Raw genomic sequence first — 19,169 nt, forward strand, 5'->3', positions numbered from 1 at the left:
TGTTTCAAAAAGTTATTTTCGGAACTACATTTTGTGTTGCCTTGGTGACGAGAAGAACTCATACATGTACGATAACTGGTACAATGTTGCATATTGTGTAATAATCTTAAACCGAATACATATAATTTGATTTTTTTTCAACAGCGGGATTTTTAAATAAGTTAACGTAAAAATAAGGATTGATTATCAATCTCGTGCAAATGTTAACAATTTCTTCGCAGTTCACCTATTTTGCACGAGATTAACTTTCTTCATCAGTCAATGCAAGCAACAAAATTGACAATCAATCCTCAAGTATTTGATATCCAATATGACAGATTAATAAAAGCTTTTTCGTGATTGTTTTTTCCTTGGCCTGTTCATTTACTTATGTATTTATGTATTTTCTGTGATATTTTTTATGGATATTTGTCACTTCTCATTTGTCAATTGATACACGACACGTTATCACCGATAAAAAATATATCACTAAATTATTCCCAAAGAAGTTTATATATATATATTACACGTTATTTAGATAACGTGATCATCTACGTTACCAAAACGCTTTATGTTCCTTGCGCTTTGAAACAAATGCTTTGATGACAAGAATAAATTAGAATATCAATCATTAAGTATCTGGAGCCATTGAATAATGAATAAGATTCGTTTTTATTCTGAGATTCCGACAAGGCTAATTACATCATATTAGACCTACTTCAGTATTATACGATTTTTTTTACTGAATTATGTAGTGAGTATAAGATAACTGATCTTATGTAAATCTGTTAATATAGTTTGCTCATATATATAGTTTATATACATTAAAGGTTGCAACATTACACATAAAAGGTTACAACATTACACATAAAAGGTTACAACATTACACATAAAAGGTTACAACATTACACATAAAAGGTTACAACATTACACATAAAAGGTTACAACATTACACATAAAAGGTTACAACATTACACATAAAAGGTTACAACATTACACATAAAAGGTTACAACATTACACATAAAAGGTTACAACATTACACATAAAAGGTTACAACATTACACATAAAAGGTTACAACATTACACATAAAAGGTTACAACATTACACATAAAAGGTTACAACATTACACATAAAAGGTTACAACATTACACATAAAAGGTTACAACATTACACATTAAATGTGTTACAACATTACACATAAAAGGTTACAACATTACACATAAAAGGTTACAACATTGCACATAAAAGGTTACACATAGGTTACAACATTACACATAAAAGGTTACAACATTACATATAAAAGGTTACACAACATTGCACATAAAAGGTTACAACATTACACATAAAAGGTTACAACATTACACATTAAATGTTACAACATTAACATTAAAGGTTACAACATTACACATAAAAGGTTACAACATTACACATAAAAGGTTACAACATTACACATAAAAGGTTACAACACTGCACATAAAAGGTGACAACATTACACATTAAATGTTGCAACATTACACATTAAATGTTACAACATTACACATAAAAGGTTACAACATTGCACATAAAAGGTTACAACATTACACATAAAAGGTTACAACATTACATATAAAAGGTTACAACATTGCACATAAAAGGTTACAACATTACACATAAAAGGTTACAACATTACACATTAAATGTTACAACATTACACATTAAATGTTACAACATTACACATAAAAGGTTACAACATTACACATAAAAGGTTACAACATTACACATAAAAGGTTACAACACTGCACATAAAAGGTGACAACATTACACATTAAATGTTGCAACATTACACATTAAATGTTACAACATTACACATAAAAGGTTACAACATTACACATAAAAGGTTACAACATTACACATTAAATGTTACAACATTACACATTAAATGTTACAACATTACACATAAAAGGTTACAACATTACACATAAAAGGTTACAACTAACAGTTACAACATTACAATTAAATGTTACAACATTACACATTAAATGTTACATTACACATAAAGTTACACATTACACATAAAGGTTACAACATTACACATAAAAGGTTACAACATTACACATTAAATGTTACAACATTACACATAAAAGGTTACAACATTGCACATAAAAGGTTACAACATTACACATAAAAGGTTACAACATTGCACATAAAAGGTTACAACATTACACATAAAAGGTTACAACATTACACATCATAAAAGGTTACAACATTGCACATAAAAGGTTGCAACATTACACATAAAAGGTTACAACATTACACATTAAAGGTTACAACATTACACATAAAAGGTTACAACATTACACATAAAAGGTTACAACATTACACATAAAGGTTTCAATATTACACATAAAAGGTTACAACATTACACATACAAGGTTACAACATTACACATAAAAGGTTACAACATTACACATTAAAGGTTACAACATTGCACATAAAAGGTTACAACATTGCACATAAAAGGTTACAACATTACACATAAAAGGTTACAACATTACACATTAAAGGTTACAACATTGAACATAAAAGGTTACAACATTACACATAAAAGGTTACAACATTACACATAAAGGTTTCAACATTACACATAAAAGGTTACAACATTACACATACAAGGTTACAACATTACACATAAAAGGTTACAACATTACACATGAAAGGTAACAACATTACACATAAAAGGTTACATCATTACACATTAAAGGTTACAACATTACACATACAAGGTTACAACATTACACATAAAAGGTTACAACATTACACATAAAAGGTAACAACATTACACATAAAAGGTTACAACGTTACACATACAAGGTTACAACATTACACATAAAAGGTTACAACATTACACATGAAAGGTAACAACATTGCACATAAAAGGTTACAACATTACACATAAAAGGTTACAACATTACACATAAAGGTTACAACATTACACATGAAAGGTAACAACATTGCACATAAAAGGTTACAACATTACACATAAAAGGTGGATACTTGTGCTATACTTTAATAATAATTTCCACTTTATGCGACTTTGATGTTATAGTTTGTTTGGTATCAGTTAAACTCTTTATACGGATATAAGGTATGCTGCTTACAACGAGACAAGGATAATATTTAGGATGTGAATGTGGGGCTCCATTTTACTTACATGACACAACTGTTATGACAGTATTCTCATTTTGTCTCATTTGAAGTTATTTGTGGCGTGTACCTAAACCTACTTCAAGATTAATTTTCCTTATTCTGAGTAAACCTTACTCTGTGTTAATGACAGTAACAGTATACCGTAACGAATTTATACCAGGAAGAAAATAGTAAATAGTACCTAAAGATGATATGTATTTTTATATTATATTATTCGATGTTTGAATGCTCTAACAGAGAAATGTATATATATTACATACGGAGGATAATGTAATACCCTATGGTACATGGACGACGTATTGTAATAATAAGATACCAAAGTGGATGTGACCTTCAACGATCTCAAGAAATTGAATGTGTATTTAATGCGTCATAATGATAAAGACCTACAACATGGTCACATATTTTTATTAGATAATTAGACAGAATAAATTAAATGACACAAAGATCCAGAAATAATCCACGATTTAGTCAGAATTCTTCATGGAATGGATAGTCCGGGTGATTTTTCAACCTAGTAAAGAAATAAATAAGTGTACAAGTACATAGAAGATAATGAATAATATCAGAAGAATATTTATTGGTTTGGCGTTCATTGATGCAAAACTTGTTTTACGATACCTTGGTTATTAAACCTAATGATATTCAATACAGGCTTAAAATCTAATTACCTATGGACAAAGCTATGACTTAAACTATAAGGTTGATAGCTAGCTGTATCAACCATTCAAAGACAAAGATACCGGTTTGCTGACCCGTACAACTAATTTAACGACGAATGCTTTGTAACATAAAAATGTGATCGTAGACAACGAAACTAGTTACCATGTGAAGATAAATCGACGTTCTCCATTGTCGAGTTCGTTTACTTTGTTCATATCCTCGTCGGATAATGAAAAGGAGAATATCTGAAATGAAACCAGATCTACGCATTGAAATAATTTCTGCCAATTGTTCGATTCATTTGGAGACAGTTTTTTGAAAAACTATAATATTCATAAATATATAATGATACGGATTCTTTTCTCTTTTTCAAAGACTTTCTTTTAAAGTTAGATTGTTCCGACATATAACTACTAGTCTGCTACATCTGAGTTTCGATTTCGAGTAAGAATCCCACGTAAGGACGTTGTCAGGTAATGACCATAGGTTTACGTCTTTTCTCTCGGTTATCCGGTCTTCCTCAACACTCTTTGGGAGTCTTGAATGGCCGTGCATGTATGTTACTAACAAATCCTACAATAGAGTTCCCGTTAATACCTACGTTTAAGTTATCCTCCATCCTCTGTGGGTTTTCAGATTTCGGAACCACAGCAATACCCCTCTGTGTAAGGTTCCGTAGAAGAATCTGTGGAAAGTCATTATGGTAAGTGAAATGAGAAATGTGGAAAATGCGCATGCATTTTTTTCAGTTACATGCACTGCAAACGTGTTGATTATAACACAGTCAAATTTAAGCGCAAATGCGAAAAATGTATGTTATGCTATTTAGTTTAGAGTATTAAGATGGAACTTTGATACCCTTTTACAAAAAATAGCGCTTTACATGAATTAGCGCTTCAAAGACAACGCGAAACTTAAAATTAAACCACCATTACATTACGTATGTTTACAGTACATAGAACAATCTTTCTTCATAAACGTACCTGTCCTACTGTTCGCTTGTACTTATTGGCAATTTTCAATATGACAGGATGTTTAAGCAAATTATCCGACGACTGGATTTTACTGTAAAATAAAAATGTTTTATTGTAATATTTTAAATGTTAAAATACCAAATGTTGTCAACTGAGAGATTTTGAAATATAATAGTTATTTTGTGAAAAAATGCTGTCTGTCATATACAGTTATAGGGACAAGCACATTCAGATGATCTTTTCATATTTTTTTTTTAAATGGACAGAAACTGTGAAGATTTTAACACACCTTATTGTAAAGGAAGATAAAGTTATAAGTCATTGTGATGTTTAGTATGTAGAACATTCATTTATGCTTTCAAAACTATTATGAAACATCAATTCATTATTGACAGCGCAAATGTTTCTAATTACTCATAGATGGGTGTTTCATGTTAACAAGATACTTTCCCAAATTTATGATTACTGTTTTTACTTTACAAATATTGGCCCTGCGAAGTTGGGTGAACCCAGAGGACAGAACGCCTGGAGAAGGATATTTCTTGATTTACAATAGTCGTGCAGTTTCCTCTGTGGAAGTCTGGCGTGTACCTCAACCTTACAAAATACAAAAGGCAAATTGACGAAAGCTCTAAATAATTTTAATAACATTTAAATCGCGTTAAAAAGTTAATCATGCTAATCTGATGGCGACTTCATATGTTGTAATTATCGTACCTCTTTATGATAAAATACCTGGTTAACGGCGGGCTGAATTCGTGCACCCTCACAGATATAGTCTAATTGTTTGGAATTAAAACTTGATACCCCAATCGAACGCGCCTTTCCATTAAACACGGTATCCTCCATAGCCTAATGTATAGAGAAAAACAAAAGAAAAAAATTACAACATGGATACAATTGTCATAAGTATTTCTGTTTTCTATATCATGTGATAACCTCAGAGTACAACCATCAGCAACTTAGGTTTACATGATTTACCGTTATATCAACACGTCACACATATTACCTCATAACATAGCCAATAAGTCTTACGTGTAACAAATATTTCAATTGAAATCTTAATTTTCTCTATCACTCAGTTCCATGAACAAATGACTTTGCAGCTTGCAAACAACACAACACGACATAAGAAAAATAAGTATTCCTCACGATATATGATTAATCACGGCGCAAGTCTAAGTTGTAAGAATTAACTTCAAACATCAAAGAATATGAATGTAATGGAAATATAATACAAATCTGTGGGTGCACTCTAAACAACCCTGTAAGGTTTAATGGTAAAAACTTTTGTTACATATTGGATCTTAATTGAATGTTCAGTTCATATAGCAAATTATGAAACGAGCTTTAGAAGTTTTGTATTTTAACGTCCAAATTTGCAAAATCCAATCGAGGCACTCGTTTTATCCCGATGGCCTCATAATCCTGTCGGACGTCATTTTTTCAGGCAAATTATAAGATACATATTTTATGTACTTTGACTTTTTTTCTTGAAAAATAGCCTTATTAATATTACCTTCCATGTTTCCCTTAAATCCACCGAAATGAAATCTGTTTCAGGAGGACGTGCAGGCTTGTTTTCAGGATAGGTATCCAATTCCTGTTCAAAGATTTAAAAATGAAAACGTGAATATTACTTCAAACCAGTCTATTATTTTATTAAACTATTCTCCTGATATTTTAATTATTTGTCTCTAAGAGATTCTATTCGTTTGATTGAATATGTACCTTATAATAGTAAGTATAATTTCAACATCTAAATATTGTATTGACAAAAAGACATCGAAATGTCAATAGAATTGGACATCGGGCATAGCCTATCTTAGTCTTCTCCTGAGGAAACTCCCGGATAATGAAGAAAAAAATAATATTTTTTCATATTTATTGAAACTTTATAAATCAACAATTATTTCCAATTTTAATGTGTTATCATAATTTGTACTGAAATGATCCTAAATATTCTTGATATCGTGTCTATTTGATGATATTTATTCAGTTCACTACAACAGATACTCAGTCTTTACATATAACATAGTTAGCTCCCTTGTGCGTAGGTATCCATTGTGACGTCGCTAATTTTGAGCGAAATCAACGTCGTTTTCTCTTCAAAGTATGACGTCACGCTTCCAAACACGTGACGGCACAGTAAATACACACGAAAAGGCAAATAACTGCAATATGCAAATACAGAATATGCTATACGGTAAAGTACAGTAAGAATAATTCAAACAAAAAATCATTCCTCCATAAAATCTAATTATTAAGCAAACAAGTTGTTGCTAACGTCATAAATGTACCATATCGACTAAAACTAACTATCTTATTAATAAAACCCGACAATGGAAAGTAACAAGTTAAGGGTTCGTGATAAGAAATTCTTTAAATTCCATGATATCGGTCAACGTTAATATCAGGAAGTGATGAGCAATTTTGTTAAAAACGACATACATATGTAGTTACCATGGTGGGAATCAAAGAACTCAAAGTGAAGATAAACACTTTATTCAACTGCCAACGTGTCACCGACGTCAGTACTTACTTAGCTAATTGACACGTTGTCAATAAATGCACTGTTTATGTTGTTGTTGTGCAAGCATGCGCGTTCAGTGGCAACTAGGTGGCTTTTAATAGAAAGGACTGGTCGTTATCACAGGAACCATTTTAGAATCATTTGTAAGATATAATGTTATCTCAATATATTTTTTAATATGCATTTTCACCTTTCAACAAGGTATTCGGTATTTTCGTTAAATGCGAACATGTTTTAGTTTTAAAACATCAGACACCGATATTGATGATAATTATGGTATACTTTAACAACTACGTGTATTTTATGACATTTGCATTCGTAAGAATGTTTTGATTTTCTTAGAGAAAGTTTCCAATTACTAGATGATAACCGAGTATACACTGTTTAAACTTAGCGTAATGGTAATTTTCCAGACGACTGTACAGCATGGCGTCAAATTTATATTAGCGCTACTACCTAACAGGCAAACCTACGTGATCAAGGTGAATTAACACTTGCACCACTTCGACGGACACTATGTCCATAATTTTGTAGAGTTAGTTTATTATTATTGTTTAATAGGACAAATAAGCATGCACTACCACTCTGACACCGTAGAACCATAAAATACTAACAACGGCATTGGACATCTAGCATCAGTGCAATGTAAATGTGAATATTTGCTAAAATTTCACACTGATCGTGTTTTTACCTTTGCTGCACAAGGTGTATGGATAAGATAGAGGTCCACATAGTCCACTCGGAGTCTTCTTAGGCTCTCGTCTAGGGCCGGCCCTACGGCATGTCCCTTCATGTAAGCTTGATGTAGCTGTCACCAAATAGAGAACAGTACAAAGATACTTAAAAAGACTTTCCGATTGATATTAAGGATATTCGTAACTCATCTTAGAATACAGAAAATAATAATTACTTCTTGCATTACAGGCAAATTGATATTAAGATTCACAATTTTGTATTAGAAAATCATTGGCGAGATACATGAATTTCGAACCCTCTGGAAAAGATGTTTAACATATAACTCATTTGGTTTATTGATTATTGTACTGTCATACTATGCAATACAACTAAGGAATCTTACAACTAGGCTTACGATTTTCAACTCTGAGATGATGAGAGGTATCTTTACCCTCCTTCTACTAATCTGCACAAGTTCTGTTTTACTTACTTTTGTCGTGACATACACATCCTGACGACTTAGATTTGAAGACCTAAGCCACTCTTGGAGTGCTTCTCCAATGACTGCCTCGTTTCCATACCAAAACGCTGTATCTATATGACGGTAGCCTATATCAAGTGCTCGTTTGATGGTGATTTTCAAGTTATCTGCTGAAATCTATAACGAAACAATGATAATGTTATTTCAACAAACCATATTCTTTGTTTATTATAAATAATCATACCTCATTATTACAATCAAATCTATGCTGATAATCCAAATTCAAGAGTACATCGATGATATCATGTTAGCATGACGCCACTTCGGTATCTAAACTACATGCTAATATCGTTGTTCAATTTACACTTGACCTATTTTACTAATCGTTATTATCTACTTAATCTATTAACTAATAGCATACAAGGGAACAGTTACTAATATATGTGAAAGGTAAGGCACCGGCTTTCAAATCCAAGGCTTTAACATTACGATCAACTTTACTCTATGTATCTGAAAAAAGTAATTACCCTCGAAGTCCCCAGAGCTACTTGCGGAATACGATGTCCACTGTTCAATGTCAAACTCGCCGCCATTTTCCCTCATGTAAATGTTCCTGTAACACAATAAAGTAGACCTGTGTATTGAAGCATCATTATCCAACGTTGTATCTATTCTCCAAGGGCAGAAACATATATACATTGTTATATATATTTCTGTCCAAGGGTGATGGTCGGTCAGAGGTTTTCAAGCTGAGCAAATGATTTTTTAAATCACAAATGCATGGATACTTGCATTGTCAGCTTTAGTCTGCGCGAAAGACGCTTTATCAAACATGAAATGTAAGGAATCTATCCCGTATGAGTAATGGTTTTATGATACATTTTGGATATTTTCCGGGTTATTGGAATTATGGAACTATTAAAAAATGATACATAATAAATTTTTAAAAATAATATTCCGACGGCCCAAGATAAATGTATACTAAATCCTTCACCAGAGCAACAGAAGTACTGCCAAGAAAGTTGTAATCACATGCTCGGCTATACAAATGTCAAACGGAGGTCACAAAGGTTATCAAAGTTCACGCGAATATAAATAAATAAATACATGGAGTTAAACAAACTAGATCCTGTCCCATTTAGTAGATCCGTCCTGCGTAGAAGAAACTCTGCTAACTGGATGGAGTGATAACGTATACAATAATGTATTGATAACTTACGTAATCATCGGATGTTCTTGTCGAAGCAGATCTAAAGGTACACCATACAATTGTATTACCAATAACGCCCAACCTATATAGTCACCGTCTATCGGTACACTGGAAATAGCTACACTCGAAGCGACAGCTCAAAAAAACAGCATGACAGGGGATGATTCAGTCATTGTTTTTAATTATACAGCACAAGTATGCAGACTTTATCGAATAATCTGTGAAGATATATGGTGTGTACCTGCTAAAATTTAGGTTACTCACATATTTTCGTTTATTTTGAAATTATTATATGGTTTTAAACCAAATCACTTTTCTTACATAAAAGAATATACATATATATTCATTAATACAAAATGTTGGTAACCTGGGTTTCTTCCATGATTTGTAGATATTCGTTTTATAAGGAGACATCAGTGTACGGAGTATAGCTCGCGAGGTGTACGGAGTATAGCTAAAATTCTTATTGTGGTGTACGGAGTATAGCGTAATAGTATCAATGATTTAATGTATATTTACCTCATTCAATTGATTATTTCGGTTTGTTTTCTTCATATTGACGATCTTGTTTACACATGTGTTCGCTAGCCAAGGGTATTTATCTGATTCTCTTCCTACAGATGAGAATCGGATAAATCGTTCATTCTCCACTAATTTGCATGTTTTCAGAAATGAAAACTTAAAATATGAAAATTGAAAACAAAGTTCGTATGTATTGTCATTTGTTTGGCAAATATCTCTATTTTTTAAATCCAAAAGGGCTGGCTCCTATCTTTACTCAAAGAAAAATTATAATTGTTACAGTCAACCATCATATTTTGGTAAAGAACAGATACGTGACTTTATCAAAATGAACTAAATTGAGGTTTGTCATTAGAAATGCCACAAAATATACACTTTAACTGAATTTTTGCTTTGGTTTTAGACTTTTCTCTCCATTCAAAGCCATTTGTCCGTCTCGAAAGCAACTTGTCTTTATCAATTGCAGTTATGAAAAGTTCATTTGTGAATATTGGTTTGTATGATTCATAAGTGTGTTCGAATAGTTTCATATAAAAGTAGTACCAAAGCATTTTGTTTCTATATTTTTCCTTATTATCAAACGGTACCTTTATCTGCATCAGTACATGTCAGTAATTTTGTATTTGTATAAATCACAAATTACTGTATAGGGCATTAAAATCCTGCTTTAAACAGTAACGTATATGTTACAACATACTTAATATATGACTGTAGAAATCTGACAGGATTATTATGTTTTTGTGTTTCATAAATTCGTCAAAATGCATCAAAGAAAACGTACTTTTCAGCGGTTTCACTTGTCTGCAATACTTTAGATGATTTTTGCCTAAATTAGCAGCGATAACGTATCTGTTCTCTTGGTATATGTCTTTATGAAGTATTAGAAAAGAAACTAATTCAATAACACGAATCTGCTTCAAAACTTGTAGTCAAAACTACAACATCGAAATTATCAAACGATAGATCAAAACTATTGAAAGCGGCGTCGATGAAGAGATGATTATGTGTGAACCATATTGGTAACGTATCTGTCTACACCGATTCCCATTGACTGCTGGTGGTTTCGGCGTTCTTGTCATTTAATTGGGGGAAAAAACGACCCGCACGGCTGACAGGTACATGTATATGTGATAACTCAGGATAAACAGTTCGTCTGATATTATTGGCCAACGAAACCTCACATGTCCTTTGTTGATGTTTTTTGACATGAAGAAAAGGAATAATTCATTCTCATTGTCCTCGCCTTCCTTCACCTGAGAAACGTATCAGTCTCCGTCATACTTGATTGCCACAAACCCTAAACTTACATTTTCTGACCATATCTAGTCTGAAACAAATTGCTACAACTGAAACCAAGTTCACTCAAATTAAAGTTTACGTACAAAAGTACAGATCCGTTACCAAATATGACAGGTACGTTACCAAATAAACAGATACGTTATTTCATGTTTATATATCACATTACCGTATCATTAGGTATAACAAACATTCTAACAATATCTGGCTATAAAATGTATTTGAACTAGTCGATGTAACAGTATTTTTATTAGTTTTACACTAAATATTAGAGTTAACGGTACATCTTTCATCAAACAGATACGTGATCTTTTATACCAGACACTACTATTTTGATATGTGATTTTTATATATTTAACAATTAATTATATACCTAATAGCTTAATCAATACAGCTAACTAGTGTTAGAAATCACTTGATTATTATCAGAAATGTATATATATGTTACTATGTACAGGTATATACTAAAGGAAAGTAAAGGTTTTTCTTATTTCGAGTTTCCCAACACTGGCAACACAACGAATCTTCCCGCTTGTAAAACTATTGACAAACTCTCGGACACTTGCCACGTGGTTAAGCTAATTTCGAATGTTTTATGACAAGCGTGAGAATTTCTGTCGATATGGGTATTTTTCCATAACGTATCTGTCGGTAACGTACTGACCGACACTAACCCCTCTCATCATTTAAATGACACCGTGTGACTTGTCGACCAAACCACAAACATTGTAACACTTAGTATTATATACTTTACAAACTGTGATGTGAATTTATCTCTGTGGGAAAGTGGCATCTTAGGTAATCAAGTACATAGTAGTAACGTATCTGTTGATGTCGTTGCGTAACATGTATATTTTCAAGATTAGATCGCACCTGTCCATTTAATTGTTAATGGATGTGTCCTTGTCATAGAGGTAAAAGTTAGTATACAAATTAAAGTTCATTATCACGAAAAAAACGTGGACATTTGATAATACATTAATTGTGTACATGATTTTATTTGCTTGTAACGTATCTGCCAGCATAGTTTGTGACAATGATAAAATGAGGTATATAAAAAATATCTAAGCATTTTGTGTGCCAATACTTGTCTATTCTCATTGCGTATGCTAATATCTATGATATGATAGAAAAAAATGTAACATTTACCCATTTTTTTAGTCACAGTTGATTTATGAAATACATTATAGCTTAAGAGGACAGTCGAAATTCGTCACTAGAGCCATATTTAATGTGATAATGAGAAAAATCTTAATTGGTCAAAGGAACAACACTTGATTATTTTCGAAGATCAATCAATATTTTTTACGTGTAAAACAAACATGATATACAAACATGGTTTTCAAGTCCCGATATCGATAGAGGACACTTAATAATGGAATTTGTACATTTAGTGGAGAATGAACCAAATACCCTTGGCTAACGAAGTTGATGTGCCTGGTAAAACGACAAAATCAGTCAGTAACTATAGAATAGTAGTCAAAACTGTTAATACGGCATTCGTAATAGAAAATGAGTTTAAAACAGAGTTTGATTTTTACCCATGCATTCTACCTCACATCAGCTTATTGAAATCTACCACTCAATAATTACCTGAACATTCCATTTTAATATTTTGTGATTTTTCGAAGGCTTTCGACAGGTTGTGGCATAAGGGTCTCATACATAAGCTGAACAATTACGGTATATCAGGTCAACTTCTTCGATGGATAAGTGACTACTTGTGTAACAGAAAACAAGCGGTTTTTGTAAAACAATCATTATCTTCTTTTCAAACAATACTTGCTGGTGTTCCTCAAGGTTCTGTACTTGGACCCTTCTTTTTCCTGATATACATTAATGATATAACTTGCAGTCTTGCTTCTCTAACTAGGCTCTTTGCAGACGATACCTCACTCTCTTACTCATCCTCGAACTTACTTCTAATCGAGAATGAAGCATAATCGGACTTAAGGAAACTAGAAATTTGGTCGAAATATTGGTTGATGAAATTCAATCCAATTAAAACAGAGGCTCTAGTCATATCTAATCGTCAGTTACCGTTTAACCCGTCCCTTATTTTCGATAACATTCCCATCCATTTTACTAATAATCACAAACACCTCGGTGTTATTATAACTAACGACTGTAAGTGGAATATCCATATATAATATATCACAAGTAAAGTAACTAAATACAAAGCAACTCTAGGTAAACTAAAACTTATCTTAAAAAGAAACAACTTGGAAAAACTGTATCTCACTTATATACGACCTTTGCTTGAGTATGCGTGTGAAGTATGGGACAACTGCGGAGTAAATAATTCTTTAAAACTAGAAATATTTAGTTAGAAGCGGCAAGGATTGTTACAAGGCTTCCAGTTTTTACTAAAACTGAGTTTTTATACCGTGAAACCAGTTGGCTGCCACTTTCAAAGAAACGAGAAGCTCGTAAACTTTCGATGTTATATTCAATAGTCCATGGTATGGCACCAAGTTTCCTCATAGATATATTGCCTGATGATATTGGTAATTTAACACCTTATAACTTACGAAATGCACATTGATTAAGAGAACACTACTATCGCTTACATCTACTATACATCTTTGGAATGTTTTAGACCATAACATTAGAAATTCTCCTTCCATAAATTCTTTTAAACTAAATATAATGAAATCCATGAAAACAAATACAAACTTTAATTTTCCTTTTGCAACATATGGACCAAGAAAACGTAATATTCTCCATTGTCGTCTAAGAAACCGAGCAAGTTCCCTAAAAAATTACCTTTTTAGAGCAAATCTTACCGATTCCGCATATTGTCAGTGTAGACATCCCTGTGGGGATAGCTATCACTTCTTTATTGTTTGCCCTCTGTATGCCAATCATCGAGCAATTCTCAACACTGAGTTATCATGGTACGAAGGCGCCATTAACGTTGATATTCTATGAAAAGGTGATCTTAACATTTCAATCTCAATAACATGAAAATTGCAAAAGCTGTACAGCAATTCCTGGTAAGAACGGGTAGATTCGATTGATCGACTCTTTCTCTCACTCTCTCCCCCCCCCCCTCTCTCTCTCTCTCTCTCTATGTCACACTTTCTCTCTCCCCCCCTCTCTCTTTCGCTTTCTTACTTATTTCCTATTTCATTACAAGTTATATATTTCAGGAGAAGTTACATATAAGTTGGAAAAACTTCATGATTTATCCTTTTGTCATTTTATGTCAATAAAATATGTTTAAACTAAACTACTTTTAACGTTATCATGAACGTTTGTCTTTTCAACACAAGACGAACAAGCAAATCTCCTTCATTCTCTTTGCTGACGGCAGAGGGACCATCGAGCTATAGGCTTAGTTTCCCTTAGCTAACTAATTTTTAGTGTATTTGTACATAAATATAAAGTTAAAACATTATACCATGGTCTTATATGACTAGTTTTTCAAATTGATATGTTTTAATATGATTTTTGAAAGCATGAAAATAAGTTGTTTTTCCTGGTTTGTCCAAAACCTGACATTCATAACCGACAGTGCATTTTCTTTTATCGGTGTATAAGTTAACATAATTTTATTATCCTACTTCATCTAAATATTTAGGAGTGTATTTAAAAAACCCAGGAGGCATACAGAGGTACATCTGCCGATCGTAAAAATGGCGAAGTTGCCAAGCTCTCTAATATCATATATATATATATGTGTGTGTGTTTCTGGTATGGGGCAATGTATACAACGGGTGGACTAATCCCCGTGTGCCTGAGGGGTGCCATGACAGGAGCGATTTGGTTATATTGCTATAAACGACTATGAAAGTTATACATTTTTATTGCTATTTTTTGTATGTTTGTTTGTTTGATTATTTTAACGTCCTTTTAACAGCCATGGTCATGTAAGGATGGCCTCCCGTGTATGCAGTGCGTATATCGTGTGTGTGAAGTGCGAGGTGCGTGTTTTGGGAGACTGCGCTATGTTCGTGTATTTATATTTATATTTTGTATGTATTCTTATACGGAAAGGAACTTAAAATTTCCCATGCGGTTATTGGAATACATGACACTGTTATGCCTAATTATAAGTCAGATAAATGTTGAATTAACCGTAGGTGCAAAACAGGTAATCATGGAGAGCGGATTTAAGTAAATTTAACAGACAAATAGACGGATAAATTAATATTGCATGCAATATTCCCTGTTTCGGTGAAAGCGGGGATAATTAAAAGTTAAAAAACTTTGTAAATGTCTTAATATTGTTTCGAAAGACTGTCCAAAGTGTTTGTATAACATCACTATAACCATTATCATGTCATTAATAGTTTCCATTTTTGGCTCTAGAAGAGAATCACTTTGGCGTCGGCGTTCGAAATCCCAGGTTAAGGTTTTGGTGCAAGTGTTGTCATGCTGCTATCCGTCACAATTGGCATTAATTTCTACAATCATTTTGTAATTGTTGTGATAGGTATGATAAATCATTTAAATGAGCAAAATGCTAGATTTGGGAATTTCAAGAGTCTCAATGGACCGAAAAGTTATGTTATGTAATGATATTGCTATATTTTGTAATACTGGTAAATTACAAAGAACCTTATTAAATCAACAAATCAATGCTTTATTTGTAATTGTAAATCCAAATATGATTATTTTTTTAAAAATAGAAAATTCTCAAAAACGAACACGTTTTAAAATGTTTTAAACTTGCTATACTCCGTACACCTTCCCTGCTATACTCCGTACACACTTTATTTTGAAATAGCTATACTCCGTACACAAGACGACTAAATTACGTATTGAAAACGGCATTTATAGAACAAATCGTGTTGTTATATCGGTCTAATTACAATATTATAGCAATTATACATATTGCTAATATACAATAAAGATCATCCAGGCCGAATATTTGCAATAAAATGAAAATATTTTCAGATTTCAACATCTCGCCGAAAGTACACGCCATGTACACCATACATATTGTCAAATAATTTTATAGTGACTCCTTCAATTTATAAAGTGTATACCTTTAACGAATCTAGAATAGTTTGTGAAACACCTAAACCAGGAAATGACAAGCAATATTAATTTTATATAGCTAAAAACATTAATTACATTATCGGTGTTTTGTGCTGTCGCTTCGAGTGTAACTACTTCCGGTGTACCGATGATAGACGGTGATATTGGGAATTCGAAATCCAAGTGGAGACCAGGTACTGACTATAAATCATTTATCCAAACCTTATTTTCTTGCTGTTCAACGTCCATGATTTTCTCTGCTTTAACTGCCTTCAAGCAAAGCGTACCCCATTTCTAAAAGAAACATAGGTGAAAACCTGGTTTATTACCTTGCCGTATGACGGGGAATACGAAAGATATAAACAGCTTGATCGTCGGCCTATATACAAATATAGACTAGTACATGTACTAAGGAGAGTCGTGGCGATACGCATGGTTACACACGATAACAGTATTCACTGTATATATAGCCCTGTTCTGTTAATTTTCGTTCTTAAACTGTTATTTTAACCATATTCGTGATTTTGTAAATATTTATGTTGGTTATATCTGTTTTACTGTTATTATCAAAATTTTAGTTATATTAAACTAAAAGCATGTTATTATTTTCTAGCACACGTTATATTTTTGCTGCTGTGTTATCTCTATCTTTGCATGCGTTTGTCTTTTTTAAATGATGTTAGATTTAGTGGCTGATGTTATTATTTATTTTGCATTGTTATTCATTTCATTTCACGTGTTAGTGTCAGCAATGATTGTTAATGATTTTGTTTCCCATGTTATTGCCAGAATGTTACGTGATTTTTATGTGAAACTTTGTTAGCATCAACAGAACATGTGATTATTTACGTGACCACGTTAAGAGTATCGTTGGAAACGTTATTTTTTTTGAAAGCGTTATTTTTTCGTGGAAATACCACTGCCTATTGTTCTCATTGACCCCCTACGGCGACAGCGCAGTGAGCCGGCGGGCGAGCTTCGCTAGTGCGTTGACCACTCACCCATAACGAGAGCACGGCTCCCAAGATATAGTCGACTGGCGGTATCGCTGTCACTGTATCGCTACCGTATCGCATGTGCTGTGCAACTGGGCATGGAATATACACATGTATATAGTTTTCAGTTACTATATTTACAGTTCTTTTTCTCCAAAGTTTGCATTCACTGTATAAATTTATTGAAAATTCCTTACATATTAGGGTTGTGTTGGAATCGACAAGGACGTTTAAATCCTTCGAATCGGTCATAGTTTAACTACACTGTACAAAGATTTGATGTTTTTTTTAACATAATGTGTATTTGAAGTTTATTGATTATTACGTTATAAATATAATATATAGATATGTTTCTGATAACGTACGTAATCTGTTTTGATTAACGAAATTGTGTACATTTCTTGAATGGCTGATTAACAAAATTATTTGTCTAAGTTATGCATATTATGGAATCTGTTTTGATTAACAAAATTGTGTACATTTCTTGAATGGCTGTTTTATATATATATCACAACATTATTTGAGGCATATTTTGGAACAAGTGCTATACATGTATATTCAAAATGAACATTACAAAATCTACTATACCGACGGTAATTCTATATGATATGTCGTATCGTACAGGGAAGACACAAATAAATATCAAATGCACGTCCCTTGAATACAGTTACAATACGCATGATGCAAACCGACATGCATTTATTTAATTAAATACACTGTATTGTACGTTTTGTCTACGTTATGAAAAGTGAAATATATATTCAATTTCATGCTAAAATCACTGTCAAAACAAACTCCATTATATCCGACTTGCTACCGCGCACGGACATGTAACATGCGCAGCGACCTGTGAAAATTGCCCGCGGGTCAAGCAGTCGTGGATCTTTTATTTTCGTCAAGTATTATTATCTACGCTAATTTGTATGTACTGTTTGGAATCGGCTTGTTAACTTAAGCCATTAACTTTTTAACTTCAACAAAGATTATTGAGAAGTGGTACCATGACATAGAGTCATCTAGCTAAAGGAAAACTATACTCTAATATCAAAGAATTTGTGTCACGATAAAATGAGGTGTGTTCTCCTTTCAAGACACTCGCAGTCATTAGTTGCCGGACACATAGATATCCGCATTTCGGTGTCAGGACATGTATTGTGGTAACGAGACTTATTTGGTGCGTGACGTAATCGACCCTATGCGAGACAGCGCAGCTCATCACTATCAATGCTTGCACACGGCGCTCGACACACCTACCTGTGGTTTTCAAAAACGTATTTTCAGCGATTTGGGATTGTTGCTGCGTTTCTTTGATTTTTTTAATTATTAAATAGCATTGTCATGAACTTTCGTTTTCTTATAAAATGTTAAGCAATGCGGGACGAAAGCGTAATTGTGAGAACCGCGATGAACAACGTAACCCTGTACAATTTCACCTGGATGCGGAGGCTGGTGGATAATTATGTATATTTAATGAGTGTAAAACTTTCGTGTAGATTTCTTACTTTTTTTTCAATGATTTATGCATTCTTTCTAAAGACTGTAGTAAAAAGTAACACATACTTGTATTCATCGTAGCGATTAACATTTTTCTACATATTTAATTCTCCCTTTCTCTTTCTTTCTTTCTCTCCCTCCCTCTCTGAGTGACAGGTCACAGCACTTACAGG

General features: G+C 32.8%; 1 protein-coding gene across 6 annotated transcripts; it reads right to left on the reverse strand.

The window, feature by feature from the left end:
• Window positions 1–3,558: 3,558 nt before the first annotated feature.
• On the reverse strand, window positions 3,559–16,962 carry LOC138327947 (aldo-keto reductase family 1 member B1-like). 6 transcript variants are annotated; one of them, XM_069274442.1, is made up of 11 exons: window positions 16,730–16,962; window positions 9,021–9,106; window positions 8,503–8,670; window positions 8,029–8,145; window positions 6,324–6,407; window positions 5,522–5,656; window positions 5,280–5,401; window positions 4,814–4,895; window positions 4,432–4,515; window positions 3,993–4,075; window positions 3,559–3,681 (listed from the first exon to the last, which is right to left on the reverse strand). In XM_069274442.1, exons 2-11 carry the CDS (start codon window positions 9,084–9,086, stop codon window positions 3,639–3,641), a joined length of 984 nt encoding a protein of 327 aa, XP_069130543.1. In that variant the 5' UTR covers window positions 9,087–9,106; window positions 16,730–16,962; the 3' UTR covers window positions 3,559–3,638. The 6 variants fall into 6 exon arrangements, with proteins under 6 accessions (XP_069130543.1, XP_069130540.1, XP_069130541.1 ...); XM_069274439.1 differs by lacking the exon at window positions 16,730–16,962 and adding an exon at window positions 9,713–9,789; XM_069274440.1 differs by lacking the exon at window positions 16,730–16,962 and adding an exon at window positions 9,601–9,669.
• Window positions 16,963–19,169: the final 2,207 nt, after the last annotated feature.

This window comes from Argopecten irradians, chromosome 7 (genome assembly GCF_041381155.1).
Source record: "Argopecten irradians isolate NY chromosome 7, Ai_NY, whole genome shotgun sequence".
Lineage (NCBI taxonomy): Eukaryota > Metazoa > Mollusca > Bivalvia > Pectinida > Pectinidae > Argopecten > Argopecten irradians.

What these genes read in the sequence shown, in the direction of transcription:
- LOC138327947 (XM_069274442.1), bottom strand. Translation starts at nt 9,086, where the DNA reads ATGGCGGCGAGTTTGACATTGAACAGTGGACATCGTATTCCGCAAGTA. An exon ending in ATTTAAGGGAAACATGGAAG is followed by an intron (nt 5,657 to 6,323) that starts GTAATATTAATA and finishes TCTATACATTAG; the next exon opens with GCTATGGAGGATACCGTGTT. An exon ending in CGTCGATTTATCTTCACATG is followed by an intron (nt 3,682 to 3,992) that starts GTAACTAGTTTC and finishes TTTCTTTACTAG; the next exon opens with GTTGAAAAATCACCCGGACT.